General features: G+C 42.1%; 1 protein-coding gene across 1 annotated transcript in view; it reads left to right on the top strand.

Moving 5' to 3' along the window:
• The first annotated feature begins 1,831 nt into the window (after nt 1-1,831).
• The window catches only part of LOC107186626 (nuclear hormone receptor FTZ-F1), a 31,303-nt gene continuing 8,437 nt past the window's right edge, over nt 1,832-24,697 (top strand). The window contains exon 1 of the mRNA XM_015574524.1: nt 1,832-3,134. Coding sequence (XP_015430010.1) covers nt 1,832-3,134 — 1,303 coding nt within the window. The remainder of the gene's footprint in view (nt 3,135-24,697) is intronic.

The raw sequence follows: 24,697 nt of genomic DNA, 5'->3' as shown, positions 1-24,697 counted from the left end.
ACGACAACGACGACGACGAATACGACGGTGGTGTGGTGGTGTTGTGTGCGCGCCTCTCGCCGTTCTCCCGGTTCTGGCCAATTTTATTTTACTCCCGGCGGTGTCACGGTGAAGCGCGTATCTCTGGTGGTACTGGGCCGAACCCCACGGATCCGTGTCTATATACTTCGTTTCTCGATCCTGTGGAGGAAGTAGCCTACAGTGTGTATCGTCGCCCCGTGGTCTTGTGCGGTAAAACGCGCGTGTATCGTCGTCTGTTGTTTTTTTTTCTGTCGTGTTGTTTCTCGGTTGTCTCAAGAACACACATTGCTATCAACACAACACAACCAATAACAAACGGTAGAACGAGAGGAATCGAAGAACCGTGTGTGTCCTGTGGTATATTCGAGGGGAAAGAAAACGTGTGTGTTTTTTCGTGTGCTGCTCGAGACGCCTGTTCCCGTGAATCGCCGAGTCAGTCTATCGGTCCGTTGTAAACGCCTGGGCTCTCTGTGATATGCGTGTGACGTGTACCCGTGTCTCACGAGACGACGACGACGGTCTCCCGACTCTATCTACCTCCATGTGTCTACTACGGTAGGGCGGCCGAGGGGAGGGGGCGGGCCCTTCGGGAAAGCAACGAGGCGAGAAGACAACTAGTCGTACGCAGATAGCCGAGCTGTCAAGTCGTACGTTCCCGGGAGGATTGGAGGATTCCATATTTTTCTCTTTACGTCTCTGTGTGTGTGTGTGACACTCTTTTTCTCATAACTCCAGCCGGACTCTGTTTACGTCCCCTGTTTTTTTTTTTTTTACCAACGGTGCGTTACTTTGGATTATTGCTGCAGTGCTTGGTGTGTGCTTGTGCGTGCGCGGGCTACCTCTGTCTCGCCCTATATTTACCTCACGGGCGCACAACATTATTCTGTGAGAACGCCGCGCGTCGTAGGTTGAAACTTTGTTTCGGCGTACGCATGTTGTGACACAACACCAGCTCGTAAAACGCTTACCTGACGGATTCGCGTGTTACTGGAAGAAATAACGGGGCACCGATTGTTTATTTTTTTTTTTTTTTACCGTCCGGTGGATCCACTCGAAGTGGTCATTCTCCGTGGCGTGGACAGCCAACCAGCCAGCCAGTTTAATCTCGTGTGTGCCGATCGTTGTTTCGTGTCACGATATAACGTTTGGATTATCAGTGGCCGAGACCGGAGAGAAAGATAGGAACAAGAGAGGGACGTGGTGGTGGCTTGTTGTACCGAGAGGGGCATACACGAAGACACGAGGCCTTCGATATAGGGCATGCAACAGTGACAACCGTTTTCGTTAATTATTTTTTGTCCATTCGCTTTCTCATGAAAACAAAAGATTTCCGTTTTACGATGATTCGGACGTAGTCGTATCGGTTCCGAGACCCCGAGAGTGGTTGTGCGCGATGGTTTCGTTCGTAAACGTGTGCCACAGAAAAGCGTGACTGGTGAATCGATATTATAACGTGTGCCAAGGTAGAGAGGACCAAGTGTGTTTTCTTTATGCGCTCCCGTGTCGTCTATGTTGTCATCGTCGTCGTATTTTCATACGTTACCGGTGGTATACTCTAGTACACCCCCAAGTAACCACACGACCTTACACGAGTTTCGGGTGCATCGTGTGTGTATGCGTGTCTGTGACACGCATCGAAAACCGAAAACGCAGCAAATAACAATCTGCAACTATTCTCATACTCCAAATGGCAAATATATGTTCATCGCTCTAGCGTCAGATCGACCGAACGAGCATTCGTTGGCTACCTCATATATGAACCGATACGCCAGGAGCACGTACCTCCGTGCAGTGATTGCGCAAGGGTGATATGTTATTGGAGATGGAGCAGCATTCGGGCCTGATATCCCTGAATATGTCGCCGTTCCATCTGAGCCCGCAGGGTAGTCCCCAAGGTGCGGCCGGTGCCGGTCAGCAACAGCAACAAGCGCAACAGCAACCGCACTACGGTTCCTCGCCATACGGGAATTGCGCCCAGAGTCCACCCTCCACCATGTGCCACCAGTCGCAGTCCCAACAACAGCAACAACAGCAGCAACAACAACAACAATTATCGGTTCACAGTCAGTCCCACTCGCAGAGTAGTATCTCGAGCTTCGACGCGGCGTTTTTCGACTCTACCGCGTTGGAGGAACGTTGCCCGATGTGCGGGGACAAAATGTCCGGCTATCAGTACGGTTTACTCACGTGCGAGTCGTGCAAGGGTTTCTTCAAACGCAACAGCTCGCCGTGCAGTAGTAAGAAAGTATACACGTGTTTGTTCTCGCCGACTGGTGGAGGAGGAGGAGGTGGGGGAGGAGGTGGTGGTGGTGGTGGTGGAGGAGGTGGCGGTGGAAATGGTAACAACAGTGGTGGAACCGGTGGATGCAACGCATCTTCAGCGCTCGAGATCGGATCTTGTGGCAACAAGAAGGTGTACACGTGTCTGTTCTCGCCAACAGGGGCCGGAAGCGGCACCGGAGGCAATGGCGGCAGCAACAGTGCGGCTAACGGCGCTGGAGGTGGCGGCGGCGGTTGCGGAACGTCGACGGCCCTCGAGAGTACCGGGAGCAGTTATAACGGCGGGCCCGCCAGTGCCGTCGGGCCCGGAGGTACGGGTGGCGGCGGTGGTGGCGGCGGTGCGGGCGCCGCTGGTGGCGGTGGTGCGGGTGCCGCTGGCGGCAGTGGGCCCACCGCTGGAAACGCCGCCGCTGGCGGCGGTGGTAGCAGCGGCACCGGAGGAGGCGGAGGCGGCGGATCCGCAACGGTAAGCGGCAATGTCGCCATTCCAACTACCACCTACTCTTTACCATCTGGTACCATCTGTCATCCTGGATTGGGCCAGGTCGGGGTTGGCGTGGTCACTGGCTCGATACCATGTCCGTCCGACTTCCCTGATACCAAGGACATCATGATCGAGGAGCTATGCCCGGTCTGCGGGGACAAGGTCTCCGGATACCACTACGGGCTGCTCACCTGCGAGTCCTGCAAGGGTTTCTTTAAGCGCACCGTCCAGAACAAGAAGGTCTACACGTGCGTCGCCGAGAGGTCCTGCCACATCGACAAAACGCAACGGAAACGGTGTCCGTTCTGCCGTTTCCAGAAGTGCCTCGAGGTCGGCATGAAGCTTGAGGGTGAGTTTCTTTTATTATTACTATTATTACTCTTTAATTCGCGGGTTTCGGGTTGTTGGGAATGGTTTGTCGTCCTTGTAGAACATTGGTTGTAAAATTAGGTTATGTATAGTTTTTGAAATAGAATTTTCTTAATTTAGTTTTTAAAACGGAAGTACAAACGACACGTGATAGAGGAACGATTTTATTTAGAGAAACGACCAACCATCGCCATCAATCTTAACATCATTTTAGAATGTATATCTTGTTACCGCGTATGTTTTTACCCGGGTTGCGGCATGCGTTTTACTCTCAAAAGTATCGCGAAAATATCGAAGACAAACCGGCCGGAATGATGAGAACGGTAAATAGCGACGCGAGGAATCTCGCCGCGGCGTGTTACGCAAACAGATTTTATTCGGCCGACGATATATGGGTGCTCATTTTTTTGGGATGTGAAAGCGTTGCATGCGGGTGTCGTCGTCGTCGCCGTCGTCGTCGTCGCCGTCGTCGTCGTCGTCGTCGTCGTTTTCGTCGCGACGTTTTATGCAGAGACTCTGAAAGAACGAAAGCGCGTGCACACACGCGTATGTAATATGCGCTCGAGTAGACTTCGATGTTCAATTATGCAATATGATCGTGGGACGTGCGTTTCTCTGCACACGTGCGTGTATGTAACAGGTCCCCAGCGGGCTAGAAGCATCCGTGGTTGTCGATTCGAAGGGGGACATGAAAATTTTAATAGATCAGTGTACGCAACCATCCCCGTGGCTTTTCTATTTTATGACCGGTAACAGGTTCATAATGGCCACGCGCGACGGCTGACGAAATATCGCCGGTATGCAAATAGTCGTCGCTGACTTGGGAGGGGACCCCGTAGAATTCTTGTCCCCAGTCAAATTCTATTGTAATACATACGATTATATTTACTTTCACCGCGTGTTAACGAGCGACCGAAATAACCCTCTCTCTCTTTGTCCCGGTATCAGGCCGTACGTTAAATGTTACCACATTATTATCAACCTTACCGTTATCTCTTATTCAATATCTTTATGCGTACACGTACCCTACCCGATACGTCAAAAGTCGTTTACGCGCGAACGCGTGCACACGGCTGTTCTCTCGCCGCGGTTCGGTCAACCTCGGCCCCTTTCGGTACACTTCGGCCGTGTCCGTTCGCGCTCGACCGTTCTCGCATCACGCTCCTACGAACTTAACCTTATTACACACCGTGAAGCGATCAACCGATACTGTCTTCCCTCGCGAATTCTTTCGTCGTTCTAACGCTTCTGACACGACCGAACGAACACACCACCACGCTCCTTTCCTCTCTCTATTCGCCGCCTGATCCAGCACAGCCGAACACGCGCGTTCCATTGTCAATTTTAATATCGTTCCGTGACGACGTGGATCGCGGCCACGTTCGAACACGAGACCGATTAGGCAAACCGTTCTTACATACGCAATAAGGAATTCGCGATATACGGTGCTGGACGAAAGTATTGGCACATCGAGATTACGATCATAGATGTATCCAACACGCTCGCCGTGGATAGACCCCTGCGCACACGTTTTTTCTTTCCATAGAATTTGTTTGATTTTCGACAAGTGAAGAGATAAACCCCCTAGGGAACAGCCAATCGCCTTGCAACAAAGCAGAAAATCGATACCGGTTCAATTCTCTTTCATGCTGAAATTTTTCTTATTTAAATAATGACGGTTAAACGAAAGTTTCCAAGTCATATTTTTATGTATACTTATATGTATAAACGAATACCATATTCTTACAATAGATCTTCTCAGAATTCATGTAGTCTTAATGGTAGATATATATTTCTTTATTGATAAGAAGTGTGACTTAATAATCTTTAACACATATATATGTTAACAGTATATCTACTTACACTCTTAAACCCGTTCTTCTGAGTCCATGCAGTATACGTGCTGTTGGCAATAAATAGACTACCATTGCTAAAGTTTGCTTCTTCTCTGTTAAAGTCTGCTTTATTACGTTACAACGTGTTCCTATTTAACGTTCTTATGACTGCCACGGTACGATAGAATCTAGCCTTCCAAGACTTAAAAGATCATCCGATTACAAAATATAAATATTCAAAAGAAACAAAAGACGTGATAAAACAAACACTGCACCCTCAACACGAATTAAATTAATGTTCATTCGAGAACACAACCTCTTCATATCTTCAAAACCCAAAGGAACAATCGCATGTGTGTATCATATCATACCGACCGCGTCCCGTATCGCAACGGACGTGCTAATAAGGTGAAAACTCACTGGCGGTAACTAAACGAATAATTAAGAGCTCGTTTTCTTATCACTGTAATTAATTTCGTACTCGAAATCACGTGGACGTTAACACCTTTCCGCGGTGGAACCGTCCCGGTAGTTTTCTAAATGCATCTGCGAGAAGGTGGGTTTTCACGCACGGACTCTGATTCGCTTTCAAATAATGCAAATTTTACGGGAAAGTCGTCGTGTGGCGCTGCGATCGCGAAGTCTCTGGGCAGTGGTCGTTGTCACCGTGTGTCGCCGAAAACACCGGCGACTGCCTACGGAGAGGAGGGGCCTCATTGCTAGGGGGACGGGAGAAGCGTCTAATGCAATTCGAGTAACTGGGTCTAGGCCCTCAAGGCCCGGCGATTAAAGCGAATCTCGAAACAGGCTCTGTCGCAATTGCCGCCTTTGCACGCCGCGTTTTCCACGGCGTTCCTGCACCGGCACTGGGGGGCGATTGCTTAACGCGGAAAGTTTCCAGAGTGCTTGCGAGTGTTTACGAAAGGAAGCAGTTTCTTACTTGCCCGCGCTATTCAGAAACGTTAAAACCCACCCGTCAGCATATAAAAGTTTGACCGATTAGGTATAAACGGCTCGTTTAATGTTCCCGTTGGCTGAATAATGCGTTGACGTTCATTCGGACCACGCGTCGACGTCGATAAGACGGCCATTAAAATTGCATCGATAAGTACCTTCGATTTCTGACACGGCAGCGTTTCAAAGGTCCCCCAAATGTATATATAATTGGTAGTACAGCACCGATACCAAACAAAAACATAGGACAGAGTCGTATTCCGGCGCGACATTGTTCCGATACGAAAACTTTTGGAAGTCAGCATTAATAACCGAACTGTTCACGACGCGTTGAAGCTGTTTAGACATTTTTTCTGCCGCTGAAGCATCTTTCGGGTAAGCGTTCAAACTGTGCTATTTTTCACGCGTATCGAACGCTGCAGTGCCAGTTTCGCGTAACTTTCGCCAGTTTCTTACTGTACTTATCGATTCTTGTGCGCGTATGGATGGTATAGTTGGTCTCGCTTGAAAAGTTAGGTTATGTAAATTTCAAAATAACCTTCTTACAACTACATAGCCTTTTTCTCAGTCAAAGCGTCGTACATCTTAATTATCGCGTTTGTGCGCTTAGCTTTGCGAACATTGTTCAACAGACTAGCAGAAATCGGGAGGTACGTTGAAACAACGGTTTAAAGTATATACACTTGTAAATGTGCGACAACACCTGCCCCCCCTCCCTGGTTCTGCAACAGACAGACCGGCTGCTTGCACTGGCCCGTGAATACGAGAGAACAAGCGTCATTTAGCGTAATGAGCGTGTTACATCTCGGTTCTCTGCTTTAGAGTCGATTGAAAACCATCCTCTCTTTGGATGCTGTGCGAACTCACCAGGCCGAGTGTATTTCACACTTGTTACCACGAGATTAGAAAACTGTGGCAGTGAGATTAGTCGTTAGAAACTTAAAACCCTTTGCATCAAGTCTAAAACTAAACTATCTACATAGTTTTTCAATCCACGCCGAAGTTTGGACAATGGACAAGCTAATCGACACTGAACTGTAGGTTATAACCTAATTTAGACACTTGACACGCACTACACTCTTAACCCGTTTAGTACCTTACAATTTTTCTGTGTACCATCTAGAAGTACCTTGGAAAGTATGCATTGTTGAAGGTATTTATTAAAATTAATATACTTTTTCTAAATATAAAGATAAATTTACACTTTTTGTTTTGGTATTGTATTGTAAGGCGTATTTTGTTTCACATACAAAATGTTGGAAGTATTATACTTTAGGCAGATTCTGTATCAGAATTTATAATTTGTATTGCATATGAATAGCCGGAATATCGGTTCAAGGTATTTATGGCACAGACCACAGAACCGATATTTCGGCTTTTGGGTATTATGGGGGTCAAATGTTGCCATTTATAGTCTCCAGATGAAATTGGCCGAAATTGAAATTATAACAGACTTAAATCTCGTCCCATTGGAATCATCGACGTACGATTGGGTCTTTCTACGCGGGGAGAACTGCTTGTCGACAGAATCGATACCTACTTCGTAAATGGAACAAAGCATATCCGCGCGACCGTTGTGGATCGTGTTCCATTCGCGAGCATCAAAAGGATTAGCGAAACTTTGTTCTTTTTTTTAATACTCTGTAAAATAATAGGCTCAGGTTGGCTGTTATATTCGTTAAGAGGGACCAGACGTCGCGCCGATTTGGTACACTTCAATTCGGAATTTTTAATTCCATTTTCGAGTGGGCGCCATATGCCTGACGGACCGAGGCGATCAAATATTGACGCTTCTCGTTCTCCTCCGGCTTCGGTTTCGCAGCTGCGAAATAATTTCTGCCCCCCACCCCCTGTGTGTCCTTATCCCATTTTCGCGATCCGGGGCGCCGTCGAACTATTTCACTTTCGCGTTTCTGTCCGATTTCACCGAAAAAAAAAAACACCGTCCATGAAACGCCGTGCACAATTGTTCGGCTGCATAATATCGGCGTTGAACTGTAATTAGTCGAACGATTCCGTACGTGAAATATATTTTTAACGATATTTCGCTCTTGAGGGTTTACATGTCCAAATTTTGAGGATTTATTCTATTAAAAATTATCTGCAGAAGTATCGTTGTGGATCTTTCGGCTCTTCCACACACATAATTAATTTATTTAACCCTCTAATGGTACGGTTCGGGTCGTATCCGACCCAAGTTCTAGCCCCTCTTGTGCTGTCCCCGCTCAATTTTTATTATTTTTTTTATTATTCCGGTTTAAAAATATTTTTTATTATCTAGTAAACTTTTAATACTTATATTAGTAGAGGGTCAGTTCTAACAACAATAAGAACAGTGAATTAGTTATGATCAGGCTGCGGATGTTTATGCAAATATAGATTTTTGGAGGTTAATTTACATGAATTGGATTCAAACCAAAGATCTGTTTACTGTATTTACTAATCTACTAGGTTCCAAAGAACATAAACACTTCTTCAAAATTTATCAAACTTTTAAGTATAGTGAATTCTAGAAAATCGTGTGTAGTATAAATGCATAAAATCTGCAGTCTATGATCAACGCAATAAATAATTAGTTAATTTGATCGTTCAGGACTCGAACTTTTAAAGACGGTCTATCTTTGATCAGAATTTCTGAAAAATTGTCGCTTCTAATGGAATTGATATTCTTGATGTCAGTAAAGATCTTCTCGATTATTTTTGTGATAAGAGTAGGCATTGATCTTCTATTCGGTAGTCGGTATACTATCCCCGTAACAATATTCTAACAAATGGAAAATTTACTTAACAAATGCACACATACACTCCGCCGAAATAATTCGTGCCGCCAGTAGCCAGCTGGCTTGCGTACCGAGCGGCAAGAATCATTTGGGCGATTACGTACGAAAGCGAGTATCGCTAGAGATCGTCGATTTTGTAACATATTTGCCCTGGGTAAATGATAGAAACCACGAGAACCTGTGTGTACGTGCAATAACAGCAATGTAAGAGAAAAAAAGCTACCCGAGAGGGAAGAGCTCTTGTTTGTACTGTACGGGTTTTGAAAACGTAAGCTAAACACGCTCGTAAAATTATGTAACGAGACAATCGGTCAAGCGACCGATACCGTCCGAAGAATAATAACTGTACGAAAAAACTGTCGGAATAACTTATGCAACGGATAGCGCGCCCGGTTCTCTTCATTGTCTAATGAACACGACGGTCTTAATTATTTCTTCAAAAGGCACAACGATGTCGTTTCGTTCACCCAAGGTTCACCTTAATCGTTTTTCACGGACGGAGAGATGTTTTCATTCACTTTCGGTGTGATTCGAATGTTTATATTTAGACTAAATTAGACCTGAATGAAAATCGAATTACGGAAGTATATCTCCGTATGTCCATATTATAATATATGGAAGCTATTGGTGTCAAATTAATTTATAAATTTCCATAATAAAATGCATAATTAAGAATTAAATGTCGAGTTCGGGTCAAAATGACCGGAAGAGTGCATGAGTGTCAATTCTTCCGTATTACGTGTAATCAAACATTTTTTTCAGTTCTGACCATATCAATGGTATTTTTCCCAATAAATGTCAGTTTTCCAAATTCATTTCAGTAAACGTCAAAAATCGATAACTTATATATTCTTTTCGATTGTAAGGAAATATCTTCGTACTCGTCGTGGCACGAACTTCTCGGATGACCCAAATAAAATCTGTTCCCTTCGTGCTAAAGACGAGTATAGGATCTTTTTGGGGGCGTTCAGGCATCCACCAGCCGGGTCAATACAAAAAAAAACGTTTTGCTCGCTGTGTCTCTACGAAAAACACGTACACTCCCGTTCATAAGTACGAAGATACTTATCGAATATTTTGTTAGTGTCGAAATATTGTTTAGAGGATAGTAAAGCTCGATGGACAAAGCTTATGCTACTATGAAGTAATAAATCGAACCTATAACATATAATATTTTACAAAGCATCACATTATCACCATACAGACCCCAGTGTTCACATAATTATGACGAAAAAAGTCGTTCCTACCCTTGAACAACGGATTGTAAAACACCCACGTGTCCCACAATGTCCGGGTCAATTTGGACCCAAAGTAATATTACTGTTATACATATGTCGGATAAAATTCTCATTTTTCCACCGACAATTCGGTCGGTACCTCCGATTTTCTTCAAACTTTAGTATGTTGAAAGGAGCTCTCCAAGAAGGCAAAATATCATTTTAAAAAATGTCGCAAATAATTTTGGAAATTATTTTTTTTTTTATTAAACTAGCTTTATCCAACTCTGATCAATATAACGCTTTGAAAATAAACAATTAAACCTCTTTTTTACTCTTTACAGCTTATGTTCTTTCATTTAATCTGCATCTATAGTGACGTTTAGGTTAGGTTTCGGTACCAAATTTAACTTGAAATTAAAGGTATTTATAATTGTTCGCGTCATTTTTTAAATTGATATTTTCCCTTAGACAGCCCCTTTCGACATATTAAAGTTTAAAGAAAATTGGAAATACCGACCGAATTGTACACTATTATCTTTTATTGTTCTCATATCATAGATTTCTTAACTTTTTCTTCAATCAGTGCTAAATGATTTTCGAAAATTATATTATTTTAAGGTCTAAGAAAAATATATAAATTACAGACAATATTTATTATAAATCGGTACATCTAAGGTATGGGTCTTCAGTGACCCATAGTCCACATTGGCCGAGGGTTAAACCGTTTCTGTTCGGGGACAAAGGCAAGATTCTGTCACGTGGCGTTTCCAGGCATCACGTCGCGTCTCTCCGAACAGAACCGGTAAGAATTGCGCAAGCAAAATCTAGAAATTTGAGGTAGGACGCTCGTGTGTGTCCACATAATGTACCTATCGGGGGGACAGGTGAAAGCCTTTCGAAGACTTGACAGTTTCTATTAGACGAACGAAATGTATTTTCACCGGCGGCGTCTCCTCGTCAGTGAAATTAGACTCGACAAAATTCCCGACCGCTTTCGACGGACGAAAGTAACCGGCGTTATGACACACATACACACACTTCGTCGCGAAAAAGAAGACACTCTCCGTGTGCTACTTAAATATTACTTAACGATGTTACTTAATGAAACCGCTGATTCAGTATTTACATTCGGCCATGTCGGTTATACATCGACTGGCCGTTCGAATTTCCCGCCAGATCGACCCACATTTAAGGAATTTTTTTTCGAGACTCGTTTGACTGTTTTTCGGTGTTAACACGTTGGCTGCCGGTGCAGATTTGACTTTTCTTTCCCCCGTGTACTAATGATGAACAGGAACAAAAGTTCATCTTCGTTACTCTCTTCATCGATGAAATTAAATGAAATCCTAAAGTCATCTGACATTAGCGAAGAACAAACATTTCTGATGTGCCCTGTAACCGTAAAAATAGTTTCTTTTGTATTGTAATTTCCGAATTAAAAAAAGTACTGGAAAATAAGGTGTACTAGAACTGTCGATGTTAAACGTGTATCTACTTTTGTAGGGCTCAATAGATATGACTAACTTTTGCAGAATATACAAATTTATAAATTGACTAATTTCTTCACTTTCATGTTGCAACAAAGGTTGCGCGAAAGATCTGACGAAATACTTTTTCGTAACACATTTTAGTCATCGTTATAGTGTACTCTTTTTGACTGCTTTGGTAGTTAAAACGTTGCACGATCGTTAATACAAACCTCAATCGAATATTTTTAGTCCATTTCAGCCGGATAGATCTCCACTAATATCGGCCATACCGAAAGTAACACGAACTTGACCCGAAATACGCATACAACCTATAATTCGGATCGACGAGGGTAGTAAATACCAAACGTGTACATTTCACGGAAACGGTGTTCTTATTTCTTTTTTTTTTTCATACGAAAATAATTGTCTTCTATACGACCTCGATAAAATTTTCCCGCATAGCAATAACATATACGCAGTATAGGTGCGTTCCCTCTACGTTGTATGCCCTCTCGACCCAAAAGATTTCGCGCCCGATACACGAGCTCTCTCGTAATTGATATAATTTTTTGTGTGGACAGAGGTCCCCCCGTCCCACTTAGGCGGCCCTGTGCTCGGTTGAGCGTGATTGGCAGACGCAAAAGCGAACCTGGAAAAGTCCTGGGGCGACCATCGGTGGTTACTCCGAGATGGAAAGCGTAGAGAGGATGCCAATATAAACGCGGGGCCGTTGGGGCAGGCCATTAAAGCTAATAACGAGAGAGTAATGATGTTTACGACTGCGAGGAGGACCGATCGACCTGGGGGCTCGCGCGAATCTCTTGCATCTGACGTCCACGTGGGTTCCCAATCGTGTGTTTCACGTTGTCGAGAACGGGCCCTTCGAGGGGCCCCTCGACTGGGGACAATAATCGCGAGCCGTGCGTGATTAGGTCCCATCGACTCTCGATACTGCGCGCGCTGGGTTCGTCCTCCTGTCGTAAAAGTCAGAGCGGTCACCAGGGCCCCGACGCGACGGCCGAGCGCGCGCGCATTCAAAATCGGTTAGATCCATTCTCGACCGGGCTCACAGTGTGTCGATCGATGGACAAAAGTGAAAAATGTCAAATCTAAAGATGTTTCTGTCTTAACATAATACAGGAATTTCTACCGAAACATAAAATACCGGTATTATACCGGTATTTTCGGTTGTACCTTCGTTCTATATAACCCTATTCTGTATAAGCCCTACCCTTATAGAAACCGAAAAAATACCGGTATCTATTTCAGTTTTCGGTAATATATCGATTTCGGTATAATTTTTGATGGCATAATGCCGGTATCAAAATCATACCAGTTTAAGTCCCTGAAATAATAATGATAATTTATATATAATTAATATGTATTTAAAAAATATCAAAAAAAAAAGAATATTTATTTATGAACGGGTTATGAGCCCTTTGGATACAATATACAAGTATATGGGAGTCTAGAGTGCGAACAAAAAGTTTAGATATACAGTAATGTGTAAAGATATCTTATTACAGCTTAATGTTAATGGTAGTAATGAAGTGTAGTTTGTAGTATTATTTAAACTTTCTATTCAATATACCAATTTCTGTTGAAATTGGAACGTAAAGTTTAGTCCAAAAATCTGTGCTTTTTTTTCAACCACGTGCTATTTAATTTGATGTTTAGGTGTTGAATTCAGTACTGTAGTACCTACTTTTGACATTGGCGAGTAATTTTAATAAAATAGTCACAAATTGTCTTAATTCCTTATGTAAGAATTTTATCAGCTTTGAACAGACTGAAAATCAGTTAGTTATATTTAATTGAATAAAAAACTGTTTCAAACAGAAGTTAGTCAATATTCAGTTGACAAGAAATTGCAATAGTAAATATTGACAAGAAACTTTTTATTCGATAAAAAATCAAAATCGTTTATATCTTTTAACAATTTATGGATCTTTATATTTTTTTTAAAAACGTATTATGGTAGATAGGTCGAAAATTGATTAATTCGGAAGTTGTGACTTTATGCGGTTTCTTGACTTCGCCGTATAGTCCCAAAGTGTACACAAGGCGTGCACGAACAAAAGAACGGCAATTCAAGTGCCGAAAACTAGGAACAATTCCGAGTGGCAAAAGAAAAAGGTCCAGGGAACACGCTGTTCGTAAATGGGTCCAATAAAACTATATTGCTAACATGTTGGTAGCAGATGACTGATCTCCGTGTTTTCGTGGCCAGGGATCGGGAATGCTGAGGAACATACGAAATTATTTTCTTTTTCATTATCTTGCGGACATTCTTCGCGAAATTTATCGGGTGATAGATGTCTCATTAGTTGCAGATTACCGAGAACCACACAAGGGACATTTGTTTCCTCTGCGTGAGTCTTTCTGGATTCCCAGTGTCCATAAATATTGTTGGCGTTACCGTTTCGAGAAAGAAACCTTCCATTTGATTTTAACGAAAATTCATTTGTATTTCAGAAACTTGATTTGTATTTCAAAAACTTATTAACAATATTTAAAATAAGTGACGATCCAGTAGTATGATATTAAGGTTGCACTCTCCAGTTTCTGTTGTTTCGATTACAGAACTTTGTGGCTTTCGATCGCACAGCTACAGTAACTCACATATTCGTTCATGCACTTTCCAAATTACAATTAAGTGTAAAAAATTTTCTGCAATTTCTGTTTACGTATCCTCCTGATTTTTACTTTCATCATGTTTTCGTGATATATGTTTCTTACTTCGGAAATAAGATTCGTACTTTGGTACGTAATCTGGTGAAAGAAATGTGACAGCCTTTAGTGAATAAATTTGTGAGTTACTGTATATTGGTACATATATTACACTTTCCTACTCAGGAAGATTGAAAAATCGCAATAATTGAAACACACGAAACATCCATTGCACGATCCTCCCGAACGGCTTCCATATTCGTGTAGCCATTTTTATACACCCTATTCCTATCGAACGAAGGACACATTAATGCTATTCTTATCTCATTCTGTCCCATGGATCTTCCATGAATATAATACAAAACAGTACATGCTATCCAAATTACCTCGCTAACCATACGTTGCAGTAAAAATAAAAGCTACCTGGACCCCCGCACATTCTTTACGAAATTTTCCAGACTCGATCACTTTTACGATTGGGTACAACCGTCAGAATGTGTCTTTCGAAAGACCATGGAAGTTCACGGAAACTTTATTGCCCAGAGGCTCTATTCTATCGGATCCCTGGAAACGGTGTCCCAATTCTCGTTGACTTCCTACCTATACAGAGAAGTCGAGGGTGGATTTGGAAAAATCCGAAAATACGGGACAAAATGGAAATCATGGCGCGAGTGCGCGGCTCTGTTTAGAAACTCACGAATTTCATAATTATTGTATTATGTTGCAAGAAGGTGGTATACCTGGCCGGCTGCCTGCTCGTTGCCTGCCTGCCTGTCTGCCCGTTTGCTTTACCTGGCTTGGCTGCCTTGCCCGCTTGCTCGACTCCTACCTTCGTTGTTGCGCGCGCGCGACCGACCAAAGGTGGGGGAGAAAGGTTAGGTTGAGGCGGGGATTGTGTAATCCCTCGTTGAGTGTGGAGCCTCACTGTCTTCTTTTCGCCGAAGTCGCTTTTATTTCTTTCTCTCGGCGGTGTGCTGTTGCTCTACGTCTCTTTCTTCCCCGCGCGGTTGAATTCGAGTCCTCTGGTTATACCCGCCGAACTTGTTCGCTGGAGTGCTTGATACAAAAATTAAATAGCAATGGCACAGAAACTTCAGTTAATTGTTACGTGATCTCGAACTTCAGAATTTTTGGGTAATATCATTTTTTTTGTGTAATTTGTGTTTTGCCCATAGACTTCTATATTATAGTAGACGGACAAGTTCGTTGTATAAAATGTCCTCAAGAAACATCCGTGGTCGTAGATTTGGAAGGACTTGATCAACTCACATCGAATTTCTTTCATATTAACTGCCTTAATGTATTGCTTCGTTATGAACGAAACGTCAACTTTCGAAGTGAATAAAGATCGGTTGGAGAAAAATAACGCTCAAGGTAGAGAACGCGTCGGGATCCTTCAAATATCCCTAGACACATTGGGAGTCCCAATTGGGGACCAAAATGACGTCCGTGACCAACTTAAAGAAACTCTTAAAATGTCGAGAGTTTTGAAACGATGAGGGAAGTCATGTCAATGTTTACATGAGTTTGTAATGTCTGCCAATATATTACTGACAAAAAGGTATTTAATAAAACAGAATACTTGTGCTTATGTCCCGATTCTGTTTACATAGGCTTCTTTTTTTTTTGGTCAGATGGACAGACCATGTTCTTTGTGCAGCTAGAAATTCAGCAAAGGTTTTCTGACCGACGATTTCGTCTTTCTTTCGTTTTTTTTTTTTGCGTTCTTTCGCAATGTGCGGATGACTTCACTAACGGTCGGCCCGTGCGTTACCGGCGTAGAGTAGGGGGAACTTCTCTCGCGCGATTGGTCCAACCGTGGGCGACTACGGTCACGTGCTCGAACATTAATTTCTATGGGGAGGGCCTGACGTCACTGGACCCGTGGACCAGATTTGCCAAGTGGGTTTCCCTTTCTTTTCGACATACGCGCGCGCGGTCTCGGGTTCGGCGCTCCTGCGTACTTATCGTCGCCGCGGACCTTGCGAACCGGACGTGGGTTGCATTCTTTCATTGCCTTGCACGCGTCCCATTGCACGTGGATCTATCCTATGCACGCGTGTGCCAGTCCTTTACAGATAACAAAGATCGCCGAAATCGTTGTCGGCAACAGTGGTAATGTTGCAATGCTTTTGTGTGCTACGTTTGAAATAATGTTGTGGCATAATTACCACTAGAGAACTGTGAAAGTAGTCTAAATGGTTCATGATACCCCGTATGAATTATTTAAATTCGCAAGGGTACGTTTCCCGAACTACTGAAGATCTTGTCTGCACCGTTCTAATGGTAGAAACGGTAAAAATGGTAAAAGTAGTAAAAATGGTACAAGTAGTACAACTGGTAAAAGTGGTAAAAGTGGTAAAAAGGGTAAAAGTGGTGAAAATGGTAAGAGCGTAATATGACGAGGGTCAACAAAGTTTCCTTTGGTAATAAAATATTTTGAATTCTCCATAATCACCACCCTGGATAATCGCAAAAAACAAGCAGCAGAGGTGTCAATACCACGGCTTAGAATGAAAAAAGAATTTCGATTACAGTAATCTCTCACTAGAGTCATTGTCTGTCACCCTCTTTATAATCGTGTAGTTGTATGTCTAATGTATCTTTGAACTAACCAACAACGGGAAGGAACAAGTTAGAATCGAGTTACCAGACACTGAAACGATTATGAAATAGTGTCCATTTTTCTCTATAATTATTTCGTAAGTCTCGAAGGATGCGACTGTAGGAAGAGAATACTGTATAAAACAGTCGTCATTCACTAGAAGTCGACAGAAAGGAGTGTCAACTAGAGTGAGTAGAACGTAGTAGTCCTTATATATAAAATTATTAATTTAAAATGTATTATTTTGTTTGCCAGATGACTAATTACCTAACAACGAAGAACATTGTTCGACCATTGATATGGAAATTTTAGTTTCGGTTACAAGTATCTTTTATCAGCCACTCGTGTTAAAGCGTACATTGTCATCGAGGCTTGTTACCGTTCGAGATCGATGGACCGATCGAGATACGGTTTACGTTCTTTCTTATTACGACTAGAGACTGCGGCTGTTTATGCAAATTTTCATTCTATGGAGTGATTTGCAAACGCCGTGGTACGGTCAAGCTCGGAATAAAATGAAGGATTTATTGGATTTTACTGGGTTGATGGGACGTGAACGACCGTATGAAATCTATTTAGGTTACAATGGCACAATATCTAGAATTTTTCCGATTCTTCCTATACCGTGAAAAACATTAAACTGTACAGAGTCGAAGTGAATTGCAATTGATGTCATCGTTATGGAAACGTGTGTGTGAAACACAGAAAATCGGAGCTCTCCGAAGATACGAATGGCGGCGTGGCCGTTTGTTTCCCACGAATCAAACATTAAGTCTCTGCCACTTTATTGAATTTAACGCGTTCACGTGTGCTGTAAATATATCAAAACCAGCGATAACAAAAATTAAACTATGAGAAATATTTGTAAACTATATTTATCCCTGGTTTCGAGGAATCTTATAAAAGAGGTCTCGTCACGCCGCCATCTTGTTTTCCATCCATTACGTAACAACGAAATTCTTTCTAGATGAAATCTAGCGTAACAACCGAAAACTGCTGAAACTAACGCACGAGGTACCGGCTATATTCTCATTCATTTCCCGTCCCGATTCGTAATGTCCAGACCGTTACAGTCCTAAACTTTTGAAACAGAGTGTGCATAGTTGCCCGGTTTCCCTTTTGGGACATTCTTCCGCTCTCTCCTCGGGATATATCAGCGCCTATGATCACACACGCGGCCCAGCATCGGGCTACGCACACACCGCGCTCTTTTCGGAGGCGAAACTTGAACACTCCCCGAACCACTATGCCTGTACTATTGGGTCATTGAGTATGAAACTTGACAAACAGAACATAAGATGTTTACTCTGCCGATTTGAGCCAACTGAGCCAATATGGTGGGTATGATTAAACGTGGAAGTTCCAAGTTTTATGATTTACTCTTGAATGAGTAGACACTTGACAAACAATTATCTAGTCTCATTCGCTATTTAAAGGTCAAGATTACGATCTTAGATACTGTTGCTTTTCACTGTGAATTATTCGACGAAAATTGTACCCAACTCTTGGTTTGGTTGATTCAAACTTGAAATCCCCACCTTTTAATTTTTTAGTTTACTTCAGTAGTGGACCCTTCACCAAACACAGCGTTCACATTACAGGCTGGTCTCCGATACTTTGGTCCCATGGCGGAGCTCATATTCGGAAACCACACGAATTCTCGACTTTCCCATTGTTTTACGAAAATGGGTGGACCAATAGAACTAACAAAAATATTTTAACAAACAAATATGACTTATGAACAGCGAAGGATGCATTTTTCAAATTAACCTAACCTGATACCAAGATTCGGCGCCAAACAAGAAATAATAAATGTCAAAGTTTGCCTTTTGACATTTGTGTGGTTTCATGCTTAACGACCCAATATTTAAGCGCGCCAGCAACAGTTTAATGTCGCCATGCGAGTGAACCGTGTCGCACAATGCTTGCCGAGTAGTCGAACGTTTCCCGTGTCTGGCTGATTCTGATTCCAGAATTTTATTCGAATAATACATAGTGAAAAGCAGCAGTGTCTCAGATCGTCATTTTGACCTTTAAATAGTGAATAAAATTAAATAATCGTTTGCCAAGGGTTTGTTGATTCAAGAAGAAACATTATTTTATTATAAAAATTGGAATTTCCACATTTTTTTATTACCTTTTTCTATCTTTTATTCGTTATTCGAAATTCATTAGATAATGAATTTGTCCATCTCTGCCTCTGAGGAAAAGATGACCCGGCGTCCGGCCATTGATTCCGCAAAAATGAAACGTTTTCCGGTGGGCGTACGCTTCGCAGGTTGCATAATAAACGAAGTCACGAGAGACAACGTCTCTGTGTGTGTGTGTGTGTGTGTGCACGGTTTCTCCACCATCAACGATCGATGGATAAATTATGTCTCTTGTTGATGTATTTAACGCTTTTGTAACGTCGCGATCCTCTTCTTGCAGAATCCCCTCGCAACCAGAGAAGAACCACTGGTTCGCATAAATCGTGGAACAATATCGAACGCTAATAATAGAATCTAACAGATTTTGATCCATTGAGTTTCTCCCCCTAACTGTTTATGTTCATAGATCTTCTATCTATTCTCTTCTAGAATTGTTGCTTCTCTTAATCTGTTGAGACGTATCATTTTTCCACCATGAGTGTTTTTAGAAATGCGATTAAGGATTCTTTTATCACAGTACAATGAGCACTACAGTAAATCCTCGATGAGTGTTCGAAGGTTTCGCAGCACTGACAAGTCCCCAGGTGTAACGCTGACTTGTTAATGAAATTTAGCACAGTGATAGAGCTTGTTTCAGACGTACAGACGCCTCTCTACACGATTATTGTCCAGGCGTTATCCTCCAAAATTGGGAGGGGGGGGGCGTGGAACTTGTGAAGCAGATACTTTTTGCCGACGCTCGAGCTTCGAGCAAAAAACGAATTTACGAAGGTTTGAAACATTTCTCCCTATAACATTATTTGTTTGAAACATTCTTTTCTATCTCCTGTATTTCGACAGTTATTCGCGAAAAAGTGAAAGTGCCCATTAGACTATGAGGTTAGTTTTTCCACCCTTAAAGGGCGATTGGGCACGTATGAAAAATACCGTTATTCTCGTCTCGAGCCGCTCTATAAACCACCAAAGTTTAATTCCAATGCGCTTGTCAACGTTCATGGGTTTCCCTTATCCAGTTAAATTTAATCCATACATAGCCAAAAGTTTCCATGCCAACAATCATTCCATAAAACCGCAAAAACGAAATATCACATCGATCATCAGAAATAACAATGTCTAGCTGTTATACAGTTAAAAGTGACACGAAAACGACATTATTTATGGGAATGGACTCGATGTAAAGGGAGCGCGCGATCGGTGCAGCTCGGTGCCGTACAATGCGAGCCACGCATTGTCGTTTCCCATCACAAAAGCGCCCATTGTGCCGCCGCTGGCCAGTGAAACTTATCGATAATTCCGGGGCGGCGGCGTAATAACGGAATCAAGAGCTGCTTGAAAACGGCAACGTGCCCGAATGCAATTCTGTGTCCTGTGCGCGCGCGCGCGCACGAAACTTCCGGTTGTTACTTCGCCGAGGATTATAGGAAACAATGCCCCCTCTAGTCCCGTCCCCCTGGTCTGCTGCGTAGTTTCCGCGGGTTTCCGACCCACTGGAATTCGACTCGTAAATACCATCGGTGTCACGGTTTGGCATGTATATTTGACGATCGGCGACGATCGAATCGTGGCCCGTATATCGGATACGCTAATGTGACCGCCGTCCCACACGCGACACGCTGCCCACCCACACACGAAGCCACCGGTAGATCGAAAGGCTTGCTAGTAGGGGATATTGTACTTGGGGATATTCAGAGCTAATCCGACGAAAACGCGTGTGCGACACGTGCCGGCTTGGTAGATTGTGTTCGAAAAGAATGTAGTATGAACTAATAGCAATATTCGTGTCGCCGTCGAATACATACACGGTGAACTGTAATGGACACTTTTATGGCCGGTACGGTAGATTCCTTCTTATCCGATCGCGCTTTAAGCCTTTATTAACTCTTTGATTCTGAAATAATTTCAGAATTAACAAAGAAATATTTTGTTGCATTTTTTTTGTATATTACATGACATGTATGAATGATTCACAAGAATATTTTAACATTTTGATTCAGTCTGATGCCGTTTGTCGTTCGTTGCCACTTGGCCACTTTTTCACTTTCATCACAGTTGTATACAAAATACAGAAGTGTTGTAGATCCCTGAGATGTGTCAATCGTGAGGTGATTTGGAACAAGTTTTTGCTTAGGAAAAATGTTATCCGAAGCATTGTTAACGAAATATTATAATACGACCAATAATGCCAATAATGTCTTATGCATATTCAAATTTGTGACAAATACTATTTGTAAAAGACTAAAAGGTACTTACAGGTATGAAAAAGTACATGATACTATTTTATTTCGTAATTCAGAATACGTAGTCATATGGCAACAGTGGGAACGAACGGGTTAAGGATCAATGTTAGGTTAATGCAAAACTTCATTCGCGATTTCTTTAATCAACTTACACCATCGAATTCCGTTTTTTAGCATTGTGGTTATGAAAGGAAATACCAAGAATTTGCTTGATAATTTTTTTATTGCTATTTCTTCTTCCGACTAGGTACCGTAAGTTGGGGGTAACTTTGACTCAGCCAGGGTAACTTTGAAGCTTTGTAAATTGTTGAATTAAGTTGATTTTTACGTGAAAATGTACGTCAAAAGAGCTGCAAAATCAAAAATGATAATTTTTTAACTTGTTAGCCCCAAAGTTACCCCTGACTGCATTAGTTTATTGAACTTACGGTATGTAACAAAAGTAAAAAATAAATAATTTTGTGTAACCATCGTATTATTAATGATTTTTTCTGCATGCTATACCATTGTCACTCAACGAAAGATCGAGAAAATACTTTTAATTTAAAATATACCCTCACAATTAAAAAATAGTGGAACACATATTGGTACACCTAATAGAGTAAATCCTTGATGAGTGTTCGAAGGCTCCTTAGCACTGAACATTAAATATATCATAAATTAGTGGCCACATGCTGCTGAAACAAATATCATTCGTTTCAGAATTCCTTTCTATCACTGTGGTAAACCTCATTAAAAAATCAGCGTACACCTAGGGATCTTTCTGTGTAACTGCCGGGGAGCCTCCGAACACTCATCAAGGATTTATTGTATTTGTATTCTTTAAATGTAACCATCAGAAATCACGAAGATGCATCGGTGTATCCGTTTACTTTCAATTTAAGATTTAAAAAACGCGATCGCCATGTGGTCCAGTACGATCACTAGTGAAACTTTCGGTGTAAATGATTACGAATAAGCTTGACTATTTTACTTGTTATCGATCCTGTCATAATCGCCAGCGAAACTTGTAAACAGACGAGCGAGGTACGTTTTGGTAGAGCTTCGACTCGCCAGTCGTTAGAATTCCAGGGCAACACATGTTTTATCAAAATAACAGGAGAGTACGAAGTCAGTCATGCGAGTACGGAACGAATGGAATAATCGGAGTTTACCTGTGTATCGTGTGTGTTACACGTACTCGTTAAATTCAGCAAGTATTTGTCGGGTTTGGTACTTTCTCATGCTCAATGAAATGCTTGCTCGACGAATATTTACTCGTTTCTACATACATGCAAACGATCATTTAGTAACAGCGCTTGATTGGGCATTTATCGAATACTTGGTGTTTAACCCTTTAACGCCCAGTGTTGTGCCGGTGCAACACTCATTTTAAAAGTACGTGAAATTCTGTCGCAGAGTAATATCTAACAATTTTCAAGCAAGGATTGGTAGTCTCACTGATGTGAAGTAAATCTCCATAATTTCAATTGAAACATTCAAGTATTCCCTCTGAAAATAAATAAAAAACGAAAAAAGTAAGTCTGTTTAATATCAATATTTTCGACTTCAATATGTAACAAGATACAACAGATCTCCTAATTTTGAAATAACTATTTAAAGGTCTGGGCGTTAAAGGGTTATCGGTTAACCTCTCAGGTCTACCAAGTAAATTATAAAAAGGAGGGGCCCATTTTCAATCTCTCCTTCATCTTAATCCCTTTTCAAAAAGTAAGGGGCTGCTGTTTAAATTACAATCGAGGTAACACACATCGAGGACGATCATAACGATCGTCGTAGGTATAAGTGAAAGTAGCTTGAATTGACCCAAGAATAATCGTATTATCATCGACAAGTATTCACCCCCCCCCCCCACCTACCTAAAAAAATGGCGACTAGAATTGACCACGGTCGATTAATGGTAATGTATCATTTCTCCTTATTGCACGATTTCAAAAGCCAAAGGGAAAGGGATCAGGCAGTTTATTTATATATATATATACGGTGCAAAGTAAATCTGTTCGAAGAATAGTCAATGTTACGCGAGCGTGGGTTCGATCCCATAGCCTCAAAGCGTATCCGCGTCGCAATTCCCTCCTAGGCCCTCGGTGCACCTGGCGTCGAATTAAAGGCGGAAAGATGCATGCCCCGGCAAAACGGAACACCTACGACGCCTGAAACCACGTGAAAGACTCGTAGGACGGCAATAAGGAGAGGAGAGAGCGAAAGAAAAAAAAAACCTTGGAACGGCGCCGGCCGTGTGTGTAGCCCAAGAGAGTCAAGTTTAGCCGTGATATCCCACCACGCGGTTTTGCTTCGCCCGTTTGGCTCCCTCGGTTCTGCGCCACCGCGCGAGAGAGACCTGGGGTGAGAGAACGACGGCGACTATACGAATAAAGGAAGAAAAGGAGGGAACTGTACGCGCACGGTGTCGAGGTTCGATTACGAGTACACTGTTGATTTTTATTGTAGAATGGCAGTTTCGAAAGTAATTCGTAAAGACAAGAGCAAGTGTAGGAGTTCTGTTTCATGTTGTAACACTTAACTTCAAACGACTCGTCTCGGAGATGAGTAATTCTAGAACGACTAACTTTGCGTAACACTTTTAATGTAACAACTGAATGTTTTTTGTTGTTATCGTTTCGGAAATAGTGTGTGCTAATAATGGACGATACATTATCGATATTTCGAATGTCGATACTTTTCAATTCAAATTTTGATATTTTGTATCGATATTTAATGTGACGATGTATTCCAGTATCGATAACTTAACCCATTAATATTGAAATTTGGTAGCAGATCGTAAGAAAAATGGACCAATCACGAACTTTTTATAAAGTTTGCGATTGATCGATTTCTTTTCCACACTGTTACCTGAGAATCTGCCCTTGGTAAATAGCTGCTTAAGTGAATGATTTATATTCACTTTTGGATTTTATTACTTCTAATTTAATTGCAAGTATCGATACTTTATTCTCGATATATACAAGTGCATCGATAGTCTGGGTATCAATTCGTATCGATACCAACATCGATACAGTACAAATATATCGCCATTACTACAGTGCACCAATCACTGTTGAAGGTACAGAAAAAAAGCTTCCAGAATTCTCCACCAGGTGGTGACGATGAAAGAAAAATTCAAATTCGTCTGTAGTCTGAAGTTACTATTTAATAATCAAACAAACAAACAAGACGAGTGGTCTTTATAGGTTGAGGATTAAGCGTCATATTAGTTTCGGAATAAAATAAAAAATTCGTTGGTTCTGACGAAAGTTTTATCTTTTCTTGTAACTGACAGTGCCTTATAGATTGTAAATGCGTAATATCCGCGGTCCAATTACGTGTCACGATTGTTTTATAACCAGCCAGGATAAGAATCTCGGCAAGAAATATGACGGCGAAAGTTTACGATTTAAAAAAAGAAATTGGCCACGCCACGAAGTGATTCTGCACGTGTGCGAGAAAAATCACCTACATAATATGCTGTGGTGGCCTGTGTTGCTGCCTGGCATTAATGGCGACCGATCCGGGGAACAAGTGGTCGAAAGTAACAACCTGAAAGTCAAGTTTAGCAAGTTTCGTTATTGGCTCCGGCTCGACTATTGTCTGAATTCCCGGCGAGTCGGTCGACGCACCTTGCT

This window comes from Dufourea novaeangliae, unplaced genomic scaffold (assembly GCF_001272555.1).
Source record: "Dufourea novaeangliae isolate 0120121106 unplaced genomic scaffold, ASM127255v1 scaffold65, whole genome shotgun sequence".
NCBI classification, from domain to species: domain Eukaryota; kingdom Metazoa; phylum Arthropoda; class Insecta; order Hymenoptera; family Halictidae; genus Dufourea; species Dufourea novaeangliae.
The sequence above is the reverse complement of the archived record's forward strand: the minus strand, read 5'-3'. Positions and strand labels throughout refer to the sequence as shown.